Below are 13690 nucleotides of genomic sequence, written 5' to 3' on the forward strand. Positions count from 1 at the left end.
AATATTGTTCTAATACTACATTATCCCACTTTCTCTAAGAAAAAAATTTGCCGTGGATATATCTATTGAGACATCATAGATGTTAATTAATTTTTTCATTCCGCACAAAAATATTGATGATTTAAAACTTGAAAGAAAACAGACGTGTTTATGCAAAAATGTAGCAATTTCAACAAATAAGACTAATATATTATAATACGAAATTATTTTCGTTATATTAATCAAGTTGAATAATTTTTTTGTTTTCAAAATATTATATATAATTTTTATATATTATCGGATGTTTCTCAAAATTGCTTCGTGATCGAACATCTTTATGTAAATATTTTAATATATATTAGATATACTTAATTAATTTTATCATTCTGGAAAGAATATAGATCCAAAACCTATTTTCGCACAAATATGGCCATTTTAACATTAAAATGTAACACAAAAATCTATATAAAATATATAAAAATAACATTTCCACTCTTCTGGGTTAATAGAGAGAAAATTGTTGAAAAACAAAAAATAATACAGAGCCGAGCGAATGTAAATACATTTTACTCGCTACTAATTCTTCTCCCTCTCTCTCTCTCTCTTCCGAATATCTTTTTACTCTAGACAGCGATAAGTGAATAACGGGTAAACAAGCCGTAAATAATAATAGATACGCATAGGCGCGCATTTAGGTTCCTCGCGCGTGAAATATGGGGATCCGAAAACACACTTCCCATGTCATAAACCATCCAGAGCTATTCGCCCGTCACACTTCTTGCAAATCCGGTTGTGCGCGCCGGTCGCGCTCCCTTCACAAGAGGAGGACGGCCACAAAGTGGCACCGACGGCAGCTGGCGGCGGCAGCAGCTGACTTCTTTCAACTTCACCGACCGACCGTCCGAAGTCGGCGGAGCCCCACCGCCTCGTCGACATGGTGCGCCGAAAAATATTCGATCTATTCGACATATATATTCCAAGTATTCGTGCCCAATTCGTGCAAAACACATTACTGCCAGGTCCCCCCCATTCATCTTCTCTTCTCTTCTCGTCGTCTCTCGAAACATCGCCTCTGTCGAGAAGAGGTCGCCTACGGAGTTGTCTACTTTGCCGCGCGCGCGGTGCGGAATTCCATCGTCCGGCACAAAAACACCCAACTTCATCCATCCGTCCGCTCGTGTTTAAACGAAGGGAACGAGTGAGAGGAAAAAGAAAAACGCGAAAGTTGTGACGACAGCGATGTTGGGATTCCGCGCTTCTGTATACGAGAAAAGAAGAAGAAGAAGAGCGATCAGGCCAATTTCGGACCTCGAGGAGTGTCGATCTTGACAGATTTATAATCGTTGTACAATTCGAAAAAAGATAAACTCTAATTGCTTTACATTATTTATCCCTCGTTTAGCTATCCGTTGACATTTAGCTGTCGACCGAATAAAACGAAGGAAGGAACTTCTGTGAAGTTTTGGCACTTCATCTTTCAGAAAGCTAAGTTTTTTTAGTTCCGAGTGCGAAGAGTTTCTAGAGTTTCTTAATCATTTTTAAAATAGTTCTGGCGAATTTAAAAAACGATTGATGAAGTTTTTAGGGGTGCTAATTTCACGAGATGAAATCTTGACATCAGCGATAACATGATTAATTTTGTTATTAGGATTTCTTGAGGTACTATCTGGAACTCTCAATAGAACTCTCAGAACTTTAAAATTTTTTGTTTTTTTATTTAAAATATAAAAACTTGCGATAAATTTTTATATATTGAATGAAACGAAGGAAGGAACCTCTGTGAAGTTTTGGCACTTCATCTTTCAGAAAACTAATTTTTTTAGTTCCGAGTGCGAAGAGTTTCTAGAGTTCCTTAATCATTTTTAAAATAGTTCTGGCGAATTTAAAAAACGATTGATGAAGTTTTTAGGGGTGCTAATTTCACGAGATGAAATCTTGACATCAGCGATAACATGATTAATTTTGTTATTAGGATTTCTTGAGGTACTATCTGGAACTCTCAATAGAACTCTCAGAACTTTAAAATTTTTTGTTTTTTTATTTAAAATATAAAAACTTGCGATAAATTTTTATATATTGAATGAAACGAAGGAAGGAACCTCTGTGAAGTTTTGGCACTTCATCTTTCAGAAAACTAATTTTTTTAGTTCCGAGTGCGAAGAGTTTCTAGAGTTTCTTAATCATTTTTAAAATAGTTCTGGCGAATTTAAAAAACGATTGATGAAGTTTTTAGGGGTGCTAATTTCACGAGATGAAATCTTGACATCAGCGATAACATGATTAATTTTGTTATTAGGATTTCTTGAGGTACTATCTGGAACTCAATAGAACTCTCAGAACTTTAAAATTTTTTGTTTTTTTATTTAAAATATGAAAACTTGCGATAAATTTTTATATATTGAATGAAACGAAGGAAGGAACCTTTGTGAAGTTTTGGCACTTCATCTTTCAGAAAACTAATTTTTTTAGTTCCGAGTGCGAAGAGTTTCTAGAGATCCTTAATCATTTTTAAAATAGTGCTGGCGAATTTAAAAAACGATTGATGATGTTTTTAGGGGTGCTAATTTCACGAGATGAAATCTTTAAATCAGCGATAACATGATTAATTTTGTTATTAGTTTGTTATTAGGATTTCTTGAGGTACTATCTGGAACTCAATAGAACTCTCAGAACTTAAAAATTTTTGGTTTTTTTATTTAAAATATGAAAACTTGCGATAAATTTTTATATATTAAATGAAACGAAGGAAGGAACCTCTGTGAAGTTTTGGCACTTTATCTTTCAGAAAGCTAAGTTTTTTTAGTTCCGAGTGCGAAGAGTTTCTAGAGTTCCTTCATTTTAAAAATAGTTCTAGCGAATTTAAAAAACGATTGATAAAGTTTTTAGGGGTGCTAATTTCACGAAATGAAATCTTTAAATCAGCGATAACATGATTAATTTTGTCATTAGGGTTTCTTTTAGAATTCTTGAGATACTATTTGGAACTCTCAATGGAATTTAAAATTTTTTCTTTGTTTTTTTATTTAAAAAATATATACGAAAATGTGCGATATCAGTCCTATAGCACTAATAACAAGATTAATTATTTTTTTAATACTTTTAATGTTTAACTCTTCGAGGTTCACTTAGAACTTAAAAAAGAAATATGGTTTTGAAAAATGAGATGCCAACTTCACAGAGGTAAAGAAGGAGTCGAGCTGTTGGAAAATCATGATTTAAGAGCGCAACTTGTTTTACAAGTTTGAAGAGATGAAGTATCTTTATTGTATTTTTTTCTAAAGAGAATTACGATCGCAATTTAGTCTTGTTAATTCAAATGTAGATTTATTATATCGTTATTGGATTTCTCTCTTTCTACTTATATAATCCAGGGTTATAAAGAGGATAAAAAAAAAAACGAGCGAAACGCGACTGAGAAATTAAAGCTTCTCGGATATACGATTAGCCGAAGATGAACAAAAGAGCCGGCGAACCGGCCCTTTTGAGTGTCCCGTGATATAGAAAAATCATTGTAATTTTACGCGAACAATTTGTATTCCCTTAAAGCGTAGACCGTTTACTTAAAGCGAAACGTATCGGGGAGAGGATCTTATATTGCCTCGGAACACGCCAGGCCTCAAAAACTGGTTGGAAATTTATGCGCATGCGCTTATCGTGACAATTGCATTTTTTTTTTACATAATTCCGGGATTCTCCCCTCTGAGGAAGAAGGAGGAAGAAAAAAAAGAATAATAATAAAGTTTGCGCATTCTTCCGCTTTCCAAGTATATCGTTTATCGTGGAACGAGTTCTGTTTTTATCGTACCGTGTATCCGGCTTTTAATCGACGCGATGGCGCCGAGATTCCCCTATTCTTGTTTCCCTCCCTCAACCCCTTCTGTTATCTCCTCTTCGCTTCGATCGTTATCGGGATATTTATATACGGCGAATTAAGATATTCACACGTAGTTGTACAACCAAGTGGTCGACGACACAATTATCAGACCGGAGGTCTTGAACGAGGAACTCGCGTTAAGGGTCTCTTCTCCACCCACGTACACCAATCTCTACCTACATGAACCGATATTGGATCATGACGTCAGAGGCGCACGCGAGAGGGAGACGATTCTTTATGTCGGCGTAAATCATTCCGTGTCGACGAAGCCGCGTCACTTCAATCAAGCCAGAACCTCTCCTGAAACGCGGAGGCGTATATAAACCTCCGACGACGGAATATCGCGTAAAACCGCGAATAATGACAGCAGCTGTCGAAGCAGCTCTGAAATCCGAAATAACTCAAACTTCTCTCTCTCTATGTTCTTGACATCTCGTAACTCCCTTCCTGCTTGTGAGAAGTTGCCGGAATACCGATGCACGGTGCCTTAAGTTACGACGACAGAAATACCGGAATAATACATACTAGTCTTGCGCTATAAAGGTTCACGCAAATAACTTCTACTTAGGGAAATCACTTTAGGTCCCGCCGTAAAGTGGGTTAATAAAATGCAACGGAGCGACGAAACGCTCCGCCGAAAAGCTCCGCTTGCGGAAGAAAACCTCCCTCCTTCGCGTAACTGCAATTTCTACATTCATGCGATATGTTGATATAACAGCGGAGTTTATGGTAATTTTTTTTGCGCAAAGCTCTCTTCTGCCGCGGCTTCACCGCCGGAGAACTAAAATGGGAAGGAACGGTTTCTTGGACATAAATAAATTGCAGAAACGCGCGCGAATTTCCTCCATCGCTGACGTTGTAATCCAAGATGGTAGATATCTCGGCTTTTGCCGAGCGATGAACGGCGTGAAAGAAGGAAATGCTGATGAAGAGCGCGATAAAAATAAGGGAAACGAGTTTAAAGACCAGAACTTGGAGTTTCCGTATTTACTTGCGTTTAACTCGAGGAGGAGCCTTTTTTCGATTTTTTTGAACGCTGATGCGCGAGAAATATTCTTCACACATGATAGGTTAGCACCACACATATCTAAACATATGCACGTGTACAACACATATGCGTGAAAATGTTTTTAATATATAACTTTTTTATTAGACTTGCAATCTCACTTTTAATCGTTTACTAATAATTCTTCATATTATCCTTACCGCGTATACTATATTTCATGCACAGACAAACTGCAGAACTTTTTTTATTAAATAAGTATTGTTACGAACTGACACAAACAAGTTGATAACAAAACTGTAATTTTTTATTTTTATATGATTTATATATGCAATCATAGCTAACGCGGTCCGTTTTTATAAGTACTTTAATCGTGGAAAAGGATTTATTGATCAGTATAGTCAATAAAAAGTTATTTAAAAAAAACTAAATATTCGCATTCGGTCGGTAAAAACGTACCTCCGGCATTCCCTTAATCAGCTTCGCGAGAATGTGTAACGAAATATTATTTTTGGATTTTATAGTTTAAACATAAACTCCACTTTATGACGGGATCTTATATAGTTTGAAGCTTAACTGCTCTGTCTAAGATATTTAATGTTGGAAAATTGGAAGAGATCATAAGAGACAAAAGATAACTAAAGACGATAAGCAAAGATCGACTTCGAAGTTTATGGCCTCATCAAAGTCTCATCAAGGAACACATCTTGCCTTCTCTGGCTTGTCTTAGCTCTTGTTCTCAGCTCCTCTTTCTCTCTTTCGCGTCGCTTTGTATGTAAATTAGTCTAATAAAACTTAAGTCCTCAATTTTATCCAAGAATTTCACATTATTACATCTATTTTATTTCCAGATTATGTATATATATATTGTTTTACGAAGCAAAATATACGTGTACACGCTTCCCTCAGGTCGCTTTGCTGGCGGGAAGAACTATCCGGCCATAAAATCTCGAATGAGTACAAATTTACCTAACTTTAATTAGCGAACACGCTCGAGTGTCTCCTGCGGGACATCCCGAGTCGAATTGATTTACTTTACTCTAATTAAATACACAGCAGGTATCCACGAATGGGTTTGTGCGTTTGCGATAAAATTATTAAATCCATCACGAATAAATATTTATATCTTACCCGCTTCGTGATTGCAAGCACCTGATTCTTCCGAAAAATTAAAACTTAGATTTATCTTTTCTCCCTTCCTCATCTACTGAAAAAAATCCATGTATTTGTACATGGAAATGACTTGGTCAGAATTGGAAAATTACTTGCTTATTACTGTAATTTATTTGTCCACGTCTTTTAAAGTGAAAATACATGTAAAATATTGGTAAAATTATTATTTGTATGCAAAAATCGTGTGTAATTTTAAATTCACTATTTTTACTTTATTAGAACTTTATTTTACTAAGTATTTCCATTTTATTTATAACATTATTTTATAGCATTTTATAGCATTTACAGCAATATTGTGTGATTGTTCTGGGTCGAAAAACCTAGCGTAATCATGTAATTTTATAAATATTTTCTTCAGTGTACGACATTGAATAAATTAATATTCCAGAAGAGATCGATAACTGAATGGTGCACCTTTTAATACACGGAGAGAATTTTCTCTTTGAATTTATCCGGAAATTCACAGTAATCGTGGCATAATATGGTATTGGAAGAATTTTATAAGAGTTTCTTTGATTAATATTTTTTACCGCAATAAAAAATATTAATATCTACTACAATAAGATATAGAAATATGTTTGATTCATTTTGCTAAAATATATTGTAAAATTTCAATAATTTTAAAATATATAATATTAAAAACTTGTGATTCTCTCTTTTAGTGTTTTAAGTAAAACGAATTGATAAACATGTAAAATATTTTATATAAATTTCACAATGCAGTATATTTTCAATGCAGCTTAACCATTCATGATAATTTTAACATGCAACATGATAATTTTCGAATTATTACTAAATGATAAAATTGATTAAATTTGTAGTGAATTTTGCGGTGAAATATAACGAAAAATTTTCTCCGTGTATACATTTATAATAAATTATGCGCAAATATAGATTTGAATTAATGAGAGATTTTTAAAATGTTTATTTGAGTTGAGATATTATACGAGAAAATTTCATAAGTAAATATAAATTCTAATCATTGTGTGCGTATTCTATCATAATAATTCTATTAATTAAATTCTAATCACATTTTAGAATTCATACATATATGTATGATAATAGAAGTTTAGAGAGAGAATTTCATTAGATTAATCATATACATAATTATAAAATAATACATAAAAAGTTCCAGTTGAGATAAGAATTCCTTACATTAATAAATTCCTTACATTTAATTAAAATTCATGATTTATCATGCATTTATTTCCGATGTAATGCATTTCCACAAAGATTACGTATCATTAGTAATTTTAATTTTACTAGAGCCATATCAATAAAGATACCAAAATGTTATAATTAATTATATCAGTTCTATTACCTATTTGGAGTTTTTTAATTATAATTAGTTATATTACAGTTATATATATTTACAGTTGTATCACACGCTGTTGTAATTAGTTTGAATCCAGTTATATTCGCACAAATACACAGATGCTCGTCTTTCTAAGTTTAATTGCGATTTGTATTTCGCTTATTAGATCTTATCTTTTCAAAGAAACTTTTGTATTTTAATCAAACTCTAAGTATTGTTCATTTTTCATTGTCTGAGTTAAACGGAAGTAATAAGCAATATTTCAATTTCTGTTTGCATAATTTATTACAGTTAATATCCGAATATTTAGTATAATTAAAATATGTGCATAAAAGAATACGAATATTATATCGAGAGTTTAGAATCTGACGTCGTCTTATTAATTTGCGAATTAGTTTAGAACGTCGGTATGTTTTTATATAGTTAATTAGCGGATATACGCTTAAATATTCTCGCTTAAGTATCTTATGCAAATTTGCTTAATTAAATTAAGCGTAACGGTAAAGCGTATGTAAAGTTTGCTACATTAGAGACGCTTGGGTATACGCACACTTATTATATTACACTCATATTTGGAAATATTCATGTTGACGATTATGGAGGAACGTAGATTTCACGGGCTGCATAAACAGATCATTCGAGGATTTTTTTAATTAATAATTAAAAAACTAATTAATTTCTTTCATTCACAGATGTATCTCGTAAACTTTTTAAAACCCGATTCGAACATAATTAAAACAATTATCGGAGCAGAAAAATGTCCACAATCTTTTTTATGATTCTCACACAGAATTTTTTCTTAGAATTTACAATCGTGGTAATCTTGGGACAATGTGATATTGGAATCATTTTATAACAGTTTTTCTGATTAATATTTATCACAATAAAAAATATTAATACGTACATATAGTGTAAAATTAATCAAACATTAACCTGACAAACTCTTATAAAAGTCTTCCAATAACATATTGTTTCACATTATCACGTGATTTTTAAGGTAAATTCTAAAAATAAATTTTCTCTGTGTATATAATACTAGATTTATAACTAATTTGGACGAGAAAAATATTTTCGAATATTTTTCTCCTATCTTTGATCTCATTTTTCAATCGAAAATATTTTAATATTTTCATCTATAATTTTGCCGAAAGCTCCAAGTAGGAAATTGCTCGTTTATTTCTTATTATAGAGATGTACATCATTAAAAGAATTATCAGCGCAGAAAATGTTCACAATCTTTTTTTTTTTTATGATTCTCACACAGAGAATTTTTTCTTGAGAATTTACCCTGAAATATAAATAAATGGGATAATACGGTATTGGAAAAATTTTATAAATTCCCGTAATTTTTTTTATCGCAATAAAAATATTAATATGCACCACAAAATAAGAAATAAAATATGTTGTATTAATTTTACCATGCATACGTATATTAAATATATTTTTCGTAATTCTAAAAAAAAAAAAAAAAAAAAAATCAATTTCACCCAAATGAAAAAAGTCCTGCGTTATATTAATAACGTTGCGTTTTCTTCTTTTGTCCACAGATAATTTCGGCGCGACGGCGTAATTATGAAGGCTAAAAAGTACTTCATCTTCAACAAGAAGGTACTCTGAAGGCATATTTTCGACGGTCCCAATCGTCGCGATCAGGTGCATTTCTACTCTGTCACGGGGAAATATCTACATATATATATATGTATATATATATCAATATATACATATATAAATATATATATATATATATATCGAGACCCCGAGGAGGATTTCTGATTCCCCGAGATCCCGGAAGGAAGAGAGAAGCGCGCGAACGTTGTTCGCGAAATCCGGTCACCCGGAGAACCAGCCGCGTCCGAGTCACGAAGGGAAGAGGAGGCGGCAAAATCGGAGAGGGTTACACGCGAGCCTGGGGCAAACGCTGGGGACGATCGATCGATTACGAGGGAGGAGGACAGGAGCGCGGAATAACTCGGAGTGTTTTTCTCGCGGCTGCGAGAGCTTCCTCTCTGTCTGCCTCTCGACCTCCCGTTTCAATCGTTTAATCCGCAGGTACACGGAAATAATGGCTTCGTTGTGTGTATTTTAGCATTTGCGTATATTCGTCGGAAATAGGACGGAATATCCCTTTATTGTTGCGCGACTTCTCTGAAGGAGGAGATATTAAATACGCCGCGCTTCTGCGAGTCTTCTCGAATATATTGCAAAGCAATCTCAGGAGTAAGAGACACATTTTGTACCAAGTTTGTCAATTCGGGGTGTCTAGCCGTCCTTGAGATCCTTCATATGTGTCTGGAATTTGGTTTGTCCTTTTCAAAAGTCCTGGAAATGTATACTTGAATCTTTGCGAAATCCTTTTGATGGGTCTTCTTCCTTGCTTCAGCTGAGACTGTTTTCGAGTAAAACATTTTTCGTCTTACTTCGTAAACGATGCAATGTTTTTTTAGTTACAGAGGCTAAATATGTGTTATGCATGTTATAAGAAAATATTTATATATAGTGTTTTATAAGTGAAACAAAATGTTGAATCTTGGTCGAATAGTAAATTCTTAATAAGAGATACCGAAGGTCTCGTAATATGAGATATCTCAAATATTAGGAACCATTTTTTTTGTAACGTAGATAATTGATTATTTTAAGAATAATTTATGTCTTTAGACCGCCATCAAAAAGTAAAAAGCTGGAATCTTAGCGCCACGATTAAGGCTATTGATGCTGTCCGATCCAAGGACGATATTTTAAAGCGTCGAAAAATTTTTAAAATTAAGAAATTAAAAAAATTTTTTTAAAATTTTTAAATTAATTTAAAAATCTATTTAAAATTTTTTTTGGTTTTGTTTTTTATTTTATTTTTCTATTCTAAGGATAGTTTTTCGTTTGATTTAAAATATAAGTGCCTATCTTCATATTTTTGACATTTTGATATAAGAGGAAATAAGTCTAATAAATAATATAATTGAAGCTATATTTTTAAATTTTATTATTGGTTCTGAAGATATAATACTGTAAAAGGTTTCAAATTAAGACAGGTAATAATAAAACCATTTACTTTTATCTATATGTCTTTTATTTTTGGTGTTAATAAAAATGAAATTAAGTTTATCTAATAAAAGGCGGTATCTCATATTAGGAGACCTTTTGGTTTTGATACAAAAACTGACTTACTTTAATCAAACCTATGTATATTAAAACTCGAACGAGATATAACTTTTATTGAGGTAGGATTAAACTACATGAAATGACGATTAAAAACAGTATATAGATATACTTTCCTAATTGCATATATTTTGGAAATAATCAAAAAAATGTAAATGGTATCTCATAATCGGCACCTTGACCCTATATCAATTTTCACTAATCAATTAAATCCAATACATCTTCATCATACTATTGAAGAATCGTGCACGTTTCCTTGAAATGTCCTGGAAACGTCCTTAAACTTCATTTTCCCTGTTAGACACCCCGGTCAATTTTATTACCAATCTCGGAGATGATTCAGTTAGAAAAGTAGCATCGGACAAATACAATTTTCTTATACTGACACTTGATAAATTGGCTGAACAGTTAACTCCGATGTTTAGCACTCGGGAATTGAAAAAGGTCAATTACTACTCTAGATCTCTCGTTTCATTCCTTCACGCTTGTCTCTTCTCCATGCGATACAGCTATAGCCAATATTTTTTTCTATATACATACTACATATATAAATATATATTTTTTGATATAATTTTTCCTTATCGCGTATCGTTCTCACGTTGCCTTTTGTCCCGAGTTAAAAGGCCGGCGAGACAAAGCGGCTTTTGAATGCAAGAGAAAACAAGAGCCATTTGCCATTGTATACAGTTTGAAACGGTCTTTCTTTAAACATTAAAGGAAACTGCGGTCTGCTTTGAAGTCCTCCCGCCGAGTCCGGGAAAAAGTATAACAATCAAGACGATCCAGCGAGAGAATCCAAGAGAAGAAGAAGGTGGGGAAGAAAGTCGTAAGGAGGAGAGAGTCGACGATCAATCGTCGATCAATCATCGCGGAGGCGGTAAGTGGTGGGTCGACGACGAGCGACGACGAGGACTCACGTGGGGGAATAAGAACTCGGGACGGCTCAACGGGTGGATCCGCGGTGTTTGTTTCAATGAGACAGGGAGATGAGGACGAGGAAGTCGTTGCTGCCGATCGTTCTACTGTGCGTGACGATGGCGAGCCTGGCGCTCGGCCAGGAGAAGAGGCCGAAGGCGATCGCGAAGCACCGGGATAAAAGCGCCAAGGGCAAGTACGAGCCCGATTACGTCGACAGGACTGGGGATGATGACTTCGAGGTTTATTACAACGCGAGCTCCTCGGATGTCAACAGCTACGATCCCGACCTGGTCCAGCTGACCGCCTACAGGAATAACCGGGCCATCGAGAACTCCAAGTATGCACTTCCTCGAACCTTTGCTTTCGTACAATGCAGGGTCGGGTAATAAATAGTTGATAACTTAGATCAGTTCATCTTAAATCTATTACTTTTTAATTATTAGTTGTTTTTGATCTTAAACTTATTAACTTTTTTTAATCAATTATAAACGTATTATTAATTTTTATGCTCATTTGTCATCAATTGTTATTACCAAGATATATTTCTGTATAGAAATACAAATTTATTTGTTATTAAAAATTTGAAAAGTTTTAACAAACAGAATTCTAACTTGATATAAATAATGTTTTTAAAAATAAACTTTAATGGAGTTAATTTTTTATTCATGCAACTTTTAAACTTAATTACATTCATTTTATAAGCAACCAACTTTGGCTTAACTTTGTTTTAAAAAAATCATTAATTTACCCAACCCTGGTATATGATATATTTTATATATGTAGTTTATATGTTATATGTGTTTTGTATATTATGTAGAGAATTTTTTGTTATATTTTACCGCAAAGTTCAATACAAATTTTATCATGTTCGGAATCAAGTCGAATATTACTGTACATTAAAATTTTCATGAGCGATTAAGCCAGATTGAAAATATTATGCAGTAGTGCAAAATTTATATAAAATATTTTATATTTATAATTTTTTTAAGGATTTTTATTCTATTAAAACACTTGAAGGCTCTCATAAGTTTTTAATATATTTTACAATTATTCAAATTTTAATATATATTTTAGCAAAGTTAATCAAACATATTTTATTTTTTATTGTAGTAAACATATTTTTTATTGCGCAATAAATATAATCAAAAGAGAAACTCTCATAAAATTCTTCCAATATTATATTGTCTCATGACTCATAATTTTTAGGAGAAAATTCTCTTTGTGTTATAGTTTTTCTTAAAAAATTTTTTTTTAGAGAAAATATTTTTAACAGTTACACGTGATTGTCACATCAGGTCTTATTAAAGTCTTTTAAAAAATGTTTGAGGGGAAACAAATTTTCAAATTTAATTCACGGAAATTTAGTTAAAATAATCATTTTAATTTAAAACAAAATATATTTTTTAAAGACTTTAATAAGGCTCTTGATGTGGCAATATTTCTTATCTTAAAGAAAAATGTTTTTGCAAAAAAATGTGTTATAGTTTTTCTTAAAAAATTTTTTTTAGAGAAAATATTTTTGACAGTTACACATGATTGTCACATCAGGTCTTATTAAAGTCTTTCAAAAAATGTTTGAGGGGAAACAAATTTTCAAATTTAATTCACGGAAATTTAGTTAAAATAATCATTTTAATTAAAAAAATATATATATTTTTTAAAGTCTTTAATAAGGCTCTTGATGTGACAATATTTCTTATCTTAAAGAAAAATGTTTTTGCAAAAAAAAATATATAAATATATGATTGATTAATGTAAATCAGTCGTTCGACTTGCAAACGACCTGGTTGATTTTTTTTTTTTTGAAGAGCCCAACCGTACTTTTGCGTTCGCTCGATATATCAGCGAATTCTTTCGTAATCGGAGATATCGTACGTGATATCTGCGAATTTTCAAAACTGCAAAAGATGCAAAAGACGTGCAGAAATTGCCTGTTGCGAAATTGACGTGTGTCTCTGACAGATTTCGCATAATGACACCTATACAATATAACTGCGGCGTTTATTTCGAATATACGACGATAAGCGCGTTAAGTGATATTATTTTAGCCAATAAATTCCTTCAGATCGATAATTACGTAAAATATAGTATATACCGTCGAGATTGCGACGCGACGAGATTCTCTCTCTCTCTTCTGTCCCGCGTCGTCGACATTGAAATTCTCTTTGATCTTATTAAAGTTATTAACGGCTTTTAAACGCCTCGCTAATTTTACTTGGTTGAACGAGTAATTCATGGTATCGCGCACAAAAAGCAAGTTCATTTAAATGCAGGT

The 13690-nt window shown here is 32.8% G+C and overlaps 1 protein-coding gene across 4 annotated transcripts in view; it reads left to right on the plus strand.

The window, feature by feature from the left end:
- The window catches only part of LOC114931926 (insulin receptor), a 114282-nt gene that overhangs the window by 78121 nt on the left and 22471 nt on the right, over window positions 1-13690 (plus strand). For all 4 annotated transcript variants that reach the window (XM_085483265.1, XM_085483255.1, XM_085483261.1 and 1 more), the window contains exons 3-4: window positions 8892-9393; window positions 11215-11752. In XM_085483265.1, coding sequence (XP_085339391.1) covers window positions 11484-11752 — 269 coding nt within the window. In that variant the 5' untranslated portion in view covers window positions 8892-9393; window positions 11215-11483. The remainder of the gene's footprint in view (window positions 1-8891; window positions 9394-11214; window positions 11753-13690) is intronic.

Source organism: Nylanderia fulva, unplaced genomic scaffold, assembly GCF_048542155.1.
Source record: "Nylanderia fulva isolate GAGA-0341 unplaced genomic scaffold, ASM4854215v1 Scaffold10, whole genome shotgun sequence".
In the NCBI taxonomy this organism is placed as follows: domain Eukaryota; kingdom Metazoa; phylum Arthropoda; class Insecta; order Hymenoptera; family Formicidae; genus Nylanderia; species Nylanderia fulva.